The sequence below is a fragment of the Vitis riparia genome, chromosome 4 (genome assembly GCF_004353265.1).
Source record: "Vitis riparia cultivar Riparia Gloire de Montpellier isolate 1030 chromosome 4, EGFV_Vit.rip_1.0, whole genome shotgun sequence".
Classification (NCBI taxonomy): domain Eukaryota; kingdom Viridiplantae; phylum Streptophyta; class Magnoliopsida; order Vitales; family Vitaceae; genus Vitis; species Vitis riparia.
The window spans coordinates 21,267,239-21,275,865 of NC_048434.1; the positions used below are offsets into that span (position 1 = coordinate 21,267,239).

An 8,627-nucleotide genomic window follows, 5' to 3' on the forward strand; every position below is an offset into this window, starting at 1 on the left:
TTGATCAATTTGACCACTTTTTTTCTTTTTTTGGTTGGAGTAAATTGACCTACGATAAGGGTTAGAGATTTTTTTTTCATTCATCACGAACATGACTACTAAATGTCGTTTTATACAACCATAATAGACCATTCTATTAATGACCCCTTCAACTCCCTTTCTTTGGTTATGGACTTTTTCGAAGTATTAAAATGAAAAATGTATCTAAATCTTTTTTTAAATACAAATTAAAATAAGTATCGATAAATACTTCATGGCATGTTTTAGAACGCAAAGTTGTTAAATCATACAATTTTTCCCACAAATGAAATGAAATAGTTACAGGGAAAAAAAAAATATATGAAGTGGGTGTGCCAAATGGTAAAATTCAGCATATTCTCACCAACCCCAAACCCCATCGTGCTCCAACCACTTGGTCATGCTCAAACGGTTCCTAGTTCCTACACCACTTGGTCTTTAATGGGTCATCCCTGTCAGGCTGTGTCACCCCTCTCTGTCGGCTTTTGGAGAAGACATTCATATAACACCAACAGAAAAATCAGCACCTATTATCTCATTCCATCTAGCCACCAACAGCCAAACAACGTGCGTCTCATATCCACCCACTTGGACCTCTCAGCCTAATAGCACGTTCCAACCGTGTTGAATCTTCCGATGAGAAGTCAGCGTCGCCTCTAACCGTCCAAGGGACTCTTCTCTTTTTCTCAGCCTCTCTTCTCATTTCTTTCGTTAATTCGACCAATTTGGCTCCCACCTCCCGACCTTAACAAGACTCTTCGTTTGCGGTATTGCCAGGATTCGAGAAATGACTAGACACTTTTTTCTCAAACTTATTCAAATATTACCACGTCATTCGTAACTTTTACTGTGTGTAAATTCACAGACCAGGTAAACTCTTGTTATTTGGATTCTTTAGGAGGATATTTTAGAAATTAAGGAGGAAAACAGATCCTTCAGAAAAAAGGTGGGGGTGGGGGTGGGGTGGGCTGCATTAACAAAGCGGTTTTCAGTGACTTCGATACGAAGCCATCTTCCGTCATTTTTCTCTCCCACTTCTCAGTTTCGACTCTTCCTGTTTGGTTGAGCTTTGCGTCTGCCGTCTACCCAATTAATATGCTCCGAGCTCATTTATGCCTGCCTACAGTCTCCGGTGCTGGACTTGTCGCGCAGCAATTCGACGGCAGCCGTTTGGTATCCAATTCGCTGGTTTCATTCTCCTCGCGGTTCTCATTCCAATTAGGTTTCAGAGGCAGACACAGTCGCGGATCCAAATCCGTCATCATTTCTTGTAGAGCTTCTCGCGGAAGCTCCGGTGACAGATCGGCCAATGGCGAAGATCGCGATCAAGATTATCTCGAAGCCTTCGTTCTCATTTCAGGTTTCCATTCGTTCTTTTTTTTTTTTTTTTCTTTTTTTCCTTATTACAGAAAGGATGAATTTATTTCCGAATTCTTTGGGATTTTCGCCTTTTTTTGTTCTTTGACGCGGTGTGAATTGGAGTTATTAGAAAATCAAATGCGCGGGCGTTTGATGGTTTTTCTTAGTAAGAGAATGTGCTATTAGCCTGAATTGATCCTAATTTTCCTAGAAACTGTTGAATATAAAGAAAATACAGCAAAAGAAGGTCTAGTTTATAGGTATATATAGAAATACTAGTTTGATCATGTGGTTTTGAATGCCCTATCTTGTAAATTTATCTCACTGCAATTTCGCTTATGGGGAAATGCAGTGTGTAAAGCATCTGAATCAGAGTTGAAAATTCTAAAATTGGCTGGAGAAAAGGAATATATTGGCTGCAAATTTATTGTAGAACCTATACCTTTGGTGAGAGAAGGTTCCTGGTGGATACCTTGTTTGCGAAATGCGGCTAGGGAAAATCTTGGAACTGTAACTATGTCCTGTTTTCAACATTGGAAAAGGAAAATGGAACAACACTGAAATACATGTTTATTAATGCATTTTCAAAAACAGTTTTAAAAAAGAATTTCCTGTGCCCTCTTTAGAAAACCTTAAAATTTTACCTTGTGTTTTACAAAAATGCACGCTCTACAACAATTGAAAAAACAAAAAAAAGCACTACCATGTTCATTGTTTGCAGTTGCTAAGAATGCATCATGACATGTTTTGAGTAGTTACTTATTTTTGTGTGTGTGTGTTTTTTTTTTAATCCATTCCAATGCCTCCCTAACTTCCACTATTTAAACTATTGAAGAAACTATCAGCCACCACCAGATGCGTAAACAAGGATTTCTGGAAGGGAATAAATGGCAATCTTGGGGCCAACTGCATCCTTTTTCTGCTCAAACAAAGGATTTAAGACCTGATGTCAGTTCAATTGGACAAGGATTTCTTCATCGTTTTCAGAGTCCCACAATTTTTCTTAAGGTTTCTTGTGATGGAGACTTCTTACTACCAATTATTGTAGGTATATTGATGAATTTCTTCAGTAATCAATGTGTTACTATCTTCAGTTATTCCATTGTCATTTGATGGACAGTTTTGCAAAGAAGTAACTTTAGTTTTCTCCTATTGCAGGGGAGTTTTCTGTTGAAAAACTTATTGATACCTTACGGGAGGATGAAATTGTGGTAACCATTTGAATTAATTTTCATGGAACCTATTGTTTGTCTATTTTCATATCAATGATTGGATAAGATATTGCTGCAGGATTGCCCTAATCAGTTTCAGTTTGTGAGAGATCTTGTGGGGAAACTTGGCTACAAAGTACGGTGCTTATTTTTCATGTATTAATACATGCATATGCTTGTATTGTTAGTCATTTTCCTACTATAGTGGCTATTTTTCATTGCATTTTTTAATAAAGATACTAGTTTTAGATTTTTATTAACATGATTTCTCATTTGCCTAGCCTCATTGCTTATATTGGATTTTCATAAGTTCTATGCAAGTGACTAAACAATTGTGTCTAGTAGTTGTTGGAGAAAGAGAGGGAGAAATCCAAAAAAGAGAAGGGATATAAAGGAAGTAATAGGATGGGTTCTCCTTTTTTAACTTTGCATCATTTACTTGAGTGAAAACACAGTAACCTGGTACTACTCTTCCATATCTGGAGAAGAAGCTTGCAACTAGAAACATCTAACACCCCTTTGATGCCCCTTTGACTCTCTCACACAATAGCTGCTCTATCTATTTGGCTCTAATTTGACATGTGAAATTTACTAATTGTCTATCTTTCTACTTAAAGCATGTCCTGCAATTTTTTGTTGATGCATTTGTTTAGAATCATAGGAGTATATATGAAGTGATTATATTGATTATTACTTCATCTGACCTGATTTTGTCAGTAGTGTATTGCCTGTAACCTTTAACTACCATGTTACAAAATTTTACATCATATCATAGTTAATTATTACATTTCACTTTCTAAACATTATGGTACATTTATTGACTAAACTATTCCTGTTTCCCTGAATTCCTTTAGCAAAATCATAATTTTAATTGCAGGTAAACATGGTGAAGATCACAGAAAGAATCGTTAATACTTACTTTGCCAGAATATATTTTAGTAAGGTAGGCATAAACTTATGAAGCATATGCATTATGCATTGCTGAAACTACAACAGCTTCGTGTAATTTCTTTTTATGTTCATCTTGAGGTTTTTATATCATGCAGCCAGGGGAGAATAATATTCAAAGTGTTGATGCACGTCCTTCAGATGCCATAAATGTAGCAAAACTATGCAAGGTATTTACTTTCCACACCTTGGCAGCCAAACTGCTATTAATATTTGTTAACCCAAAAGAAAAAGCTATGCATTGTGAGCTTACGTTTTAAATCATTCTGCAATTTTGAGTGTCTTTCACAGCTTTTTATTCTTATTAGCACCCTGTTGCTCGCCAAGGCTGTCTTGAACTTGCTAAATCAAAGTTCTGGTGTCCAATTCTGACTATGCTGTCATACACCTTGAAAGGAATTGTTTATTACTGACAGTAAAATAAAAAAGTATGCAGATAACAAGCTAAAAAAAGATATAATTGACATACAAACTGGATTAGTCAAATAGTCAGGGAAGCCCTCTTTGTGTGCATGTGTGCGCCCCCCTATTGCTTATAATTCAAATAGTTGGGATTGAGTTGTGCAATTTATCGTGTCTGCAGGTGCCAATATATGTAAATAAACAGATTATCTTGACAGATGCCATTAGAATTGTTTATGGGATGGGAAGAGCTCGTGATACAAAATCTGTTTATGATGTTGTCTTAGACAGGTATTACTGTGCTTGCTTTAGAGGCCTTGTTTTCATGTCATGAGTTTTTATTGTACCGTGCCACTAAGCATGAGTGGTATCTTTTCCAGTGCTGCTGATGGTCCAGATTTACTTGCTGAGGAACTTGATCTGGTGAGGAATATGAGTTTAGCTATTAAGGAGGAAAGGTACAATGATGCAGGTATATTTTAGATAAAGCAATAACAGGCCTCTTATATGAATGCTGTTATAAATTATACTGCAGATTCTCCCTCTCTTTTTTTTTTTGTCTTCTAATATGCCCATCTCCATTTAATAAGTGATGGATAAAACAATGCTCATATATGGATGCTACTATAATATAGATTCATCTTGACTGATCAGTGGTTTCTGCAGCTTTGTGGAGAGACAAACTCATGAAGCTGCGGGAGTCAAGACATGAGCTATAGCTGATGGTGTGTCTCCTTTGTATGCTTATCTATCGCCATTTAGAGCTTGATTCTCTTCTTTGAATAGCATTTTCATCAAGCTTGGGAAAAGGTTTATGGGGTTGGTTTCTGGTTTGGTGTTAGTGGCTGGATGCCATTTCATATTTGGTTGAACAGTGTCACCGATTTATCATTGATGACAGGATCGGTGTTCATCGGGGAAGAAAGCATGGAGTCTTTTCATATACAGCATTTCTGTAGGACTATTTAAGTGAGAGGGGAACACACCATAGTATCCGATGCTTGAGAAATGACCGAGTACCACCAGCAATTCGTGGGAAAGGGCTAATGACAGAAGAAACTTCCCAAATAATGATATGTACAGCTTTTTAACTTTCCACCAAATGTTGGCCCATGAATGTAAATGCAAAATAATGTATTCAATTATATCAACCTAATATCAATCAGAACAGATAAGTTCCCAATGCTTGTACCTAGCCCTTGGTAGGTTTGTATAGCAAGAAACAGATGCATCATCTCTCCCTGCTAATGTCAAACACCTCCCGTTGAATAGCAGTGGAAGAGTATTTCTATTGGTTGCACTCTTGCTTTGTCCACATTCTTCTTTATTTTTCAAACAAAATATCGTGTTAAAAAGGGAATGCGTGCACTGGCTTCTGACTTTGAATTTTACTTTTCAGTTGGTAATTCTTTTGGTCCATTTTTTAGGAGGTCAGAGAAACTGGGCATTCTTATTTCCCTTGTTTCGCTTGAATAAAGAATATTTTGCATCCAAATTAACTAAAGTAATTATAAAAATACAGTTGAGGGACAGGGAAAACCAACTTATTAGCAAGTTTAAAAAGAACTTAAACTTGCAGTTAACAATGACGGCACATGGAAGGAATTGTGAGGCGACGACGTGGGTGTGTTGGCCTCCTCTCTCCGTCTCCCCATAGGGCATACGCTTCCTCTCCATGCGCTGCATCATCACCTATCTCAAGGTCTCTTTCGTCCATTCTGAGATTAAGAAAGCGGCTTAAGAATATACAGATCAAGCTTGTCACAACCACATTCCATGCAGCCACAAAAACAGCTCCTAGAATCTGGTAGCCCATTTGTCTTAGACTGTCCATTAATCTACCCTGAATTAGACCATAAAATAAGCCTGGTCCATACGGTGTCTCCGTGTAGTATAGCTTCAAAAGGCTGGGTTTGGCCAATATTCCAGAGAGGAGTCCTCCCAAAGTGCCAGCCACTGCGTGTGTGTGGAAGGCACCCAAGGTGTCATCAACCTTCTGGAAGAAAGCTGATTTCCTGTGCAAAACCATCATGGTGTACCAGGGTATTGAACCAGACATTGCTCCCATCAACCCTGCTGCCCATGGTTCCACTATCCCTGCCCACGTGAAGATCAAGAGGAGAAGCCAAATGTTTGAATGAGAAACAAGAGTAGAATGTAGAGTTGGGCAAAGAGGTAGACTAAGGACAAACCTGCAGCAGGAGTGATGCAGACGAGACCAGTGATCATCCCCTGCACAGCCCCAATGGCAGAGCTTTTCTTATAAACCAACATGTCCATTGACAGCCACACGAAGAGGCTGGTGGCTGTGCAGATATGGGTGTTGAGAATAGCTAGTGAAGTGATCTCATTCGCTGCAAATGGAGACCCGCCGTTGAAACCTGTCCAACCCACCCATAGGAACCCTGCTCCTCCCAACATGTGAATTATGTTGTTTGGTGGAAAGTGTTGCCTGTCATGTGAAAGCCTTGGTCCTACCTATTCTCACCCACGCCACCATAAAATCCCACAATCAATTCATCAATTCAATCATGCACACACTATAACATCGTCCACCCATTGTCTAACCACACACAAAAAAAAAAAAACCAAAACCTTAATATCATTTTTCTTACCCAATAAGCCGCTGTGAAACCAGCCACCCCGGACGAAAGATGAATGACATAACCACCCGAGAAATCTATGATACGGTTTTGAAGAAGCCCACTGCCCCAAATGTTAAAGGCTCCAATGGTGTAAGAAAAGGTGAGCCACAGAGGAACAAAGGACATCCAAGCATAGAAATTCATCCGCCCAAGCACCGACCCACCAAGCAATATGACAGTGATGGCAGCAAATGCAAATTGATAGAACACGTAAGTGGCGGTCGGGATGTACCAAATTTTTGCCCTCTTCAGCAGATACTTCTGGCCCAATGCAAAGTTGGGCTTTCCCAGGATAGGACACATCTTTTCCCCGAAGGACATCTCATGGGCCCAGAGCACCCAACATATGAGCACCACCGCAAAGGCGTAAAGGGCCATGAAGGAAGAATTCACTGCCCATTTCTTCTTCACCATGCTACCATACAAGATTACAAGCCCAGGAACGCTCTGTATGGCCACCAAAGCTGCTGCTGTCAGCTCCCATGCATTGTCCCCTTTGTTCATCCATTCCGGAGACCCCTCATCCGGCAGAAGTCCCGAAGGAAGAGGCCCCTCAAGTTGCGGCCAACTCATAAAAGAAGGAGAGAGAGAAACAGAGGAAGAAACGAAAAAGAATTTTAGAGAATGGTGGTGGGCATTGCAATATAAAGTGACACAATTTTGGAGGTATTCATGAAGGGGAGAGCATTGGAGATATCGTTTGTTGATCTTAAAGATATGCACAGGATCATAGCTGTTGCTTACTTTATAGATTCATTTTGGGATTTCAGAAAGGGAGTTGCGTGGGACACAATCGCTTATTAGTGTTTTGTCCGGTTTCTAACGTCGGCTTTGCAAAATGGGTGGTGTGAGCTTGAGCAGGCGAGTAGGTTTGTTTGATGTATAGTCAACAGGGGCTTCTGGCAAATTTTAATATTCTAAGTGAATCGTCGGTGCCTGTATATTCAGAATCCGACATGGGTGGCCAATGCCGATGGGATTGTTGCAATAGCTGAAATACCGTGCCAGTGCATCGGTTTACTATACTTTTGAAGCCTGATGCTTGTATAATTTTATTTTGGAACAATACTCCTTTAAAATATTACAAATTTGAAGTAGTGCATCTATGAAATAATGTTGTTATACTACTGCAGTACAACAACGTTATAAAATTATTGTTGGAGGCGGAGGTCCGACGGCCGGGGGCGTCGTGGGCCTGTGTTTTAGAGGCTCCTGAAGAAGTTGCTGTCACCGATTCTTATGACAATCAGAAAAGGGTATGCACCAATGCCGTAACCCTTAGGGTAAGACAAACCCATTGTCTTGGCCATGGGAATGAGTCGAATGACACATCCCCTTAAAGGGGTATCGTGGGCCTGTGTTTTAGAGGCTGCTGAAGAAGTTGCTGTCACCGATTCTTATGACAATCAGAAAAGGGTATGCACCAATGCCGTAACCCTTAGGGTAAGACAAACCCATTGTCTTGGCCATGGGAATGAGTCGAATGACACATCCCCTTAAAGGGGTACAGCATACCCATTGCCTTAGCCATGGAATGGCACACATCCTTTGTTTGGTGCGCCATTAGCTCTTCCTTCCTAGTGGTTAAAGTTGTCTAAACACTTGTCCCAAATTCTTAGGATTTTTCATCAATTTGAGAAGGCTAGACGGAATTTTTATTAAGACTTTTGTTGGGGAAACGGAGGCCATTAGGGATTTCTAGTTCTTCCTTGTCAAGTCTTTATTTTTTTCTTAGTGACTTTCATGGGTTGTAAACTTAGAAAGGGAAGGGAGGCTCCTAGGGATTTCCACTTCTTCCTTGTGAAGTCTTCATGTTTCTTAGGTTATATTTGGTCCCGAAAAATATAAAGGAAAGAAAAAAAATATTAAGAAAAATGATTTTCTTTTGTTTGGTTATCCTACAAAATATTCCAAAAAAAATTAAATATAATTAAAATTAGTTAGAAACTCATGTATTTTAAAATTATTTAATTTTTATATTGATGAATTAAAATAAATAAAATGAGTTCAAAGTAGCAAATAAAAATAATTTATCATCTTTAAC

General features: G+C 39.1%; 2 protein-coding genes across 3 annotated transcripts; one reads left to right on the top strand and one right to left on the bottom strand.

Moving 5' to 3' along the window:
• Positions 1-618: 618 nt before the first annotated feature.
• Positions 619-5,293, top strand: LOC117913159 (bifunctional nuclease 2). 2 transcript variants are annotated; one of them, XM_034828102.1, is made up of 10 exons: positions 620-1,378; positions 2,213-2,425; positions 2,536-2,588; positions 2,668-2,724; positions 3,466-3,531; positions 3,635-3,706; positions 4,120-4,229; positions 4,319-4,410; positions 4,605-4,663; positions 4,840-5,293. In XM_034828102.1, the coding sequence occupies exons 1-9, from the start codon at positions 1,114-1,116 to the stop codon at positions 4,655-4,657; spliced, it is 981 nt and encodes a 326-aa protein (XP_034683993.1). In that variant the 5' UTR covers positions 620-1,113; the 3' UTR covers positions 4,658-4,663; positions 4,840-5,293. The 2 variants fall into 2 exon arrangements, with proteins under 2 accessions (XP_034683992.1, XP_034683993.1); XM_034828101.1 differs by having other exon boundaries at positions 619-1,378; positions 4,605-5,293.
• Positions 5,294-5,369: 76 nt separating this feature from the next.
• LOC117913158 (ammonium transporter 3 member 3-like) lies at positions 5,370-7,309 on the bottom strand. Its single transcript, XM_034828100.1, has 3 exons — positions 6,554-7,309; positions 6,131-6,416; positions 5,370-6,035 (listed from the first exon to the last, which is right to left on the bottom strand). Exons 1-3 carry the CDS (start codon positions 7,154-7,156, stop codon positions 5,518-5,520), a joined length of 1,407 nt encoding a protein of 468 aa, XP_034683991.1. The 5' UTR covers positions 7,157-7,309; the 3' UTR covers positions 5,370-5,517.
• Between the last annotated feature and the right edge of the window lie 1,318 nt (positions 7,310-8,627).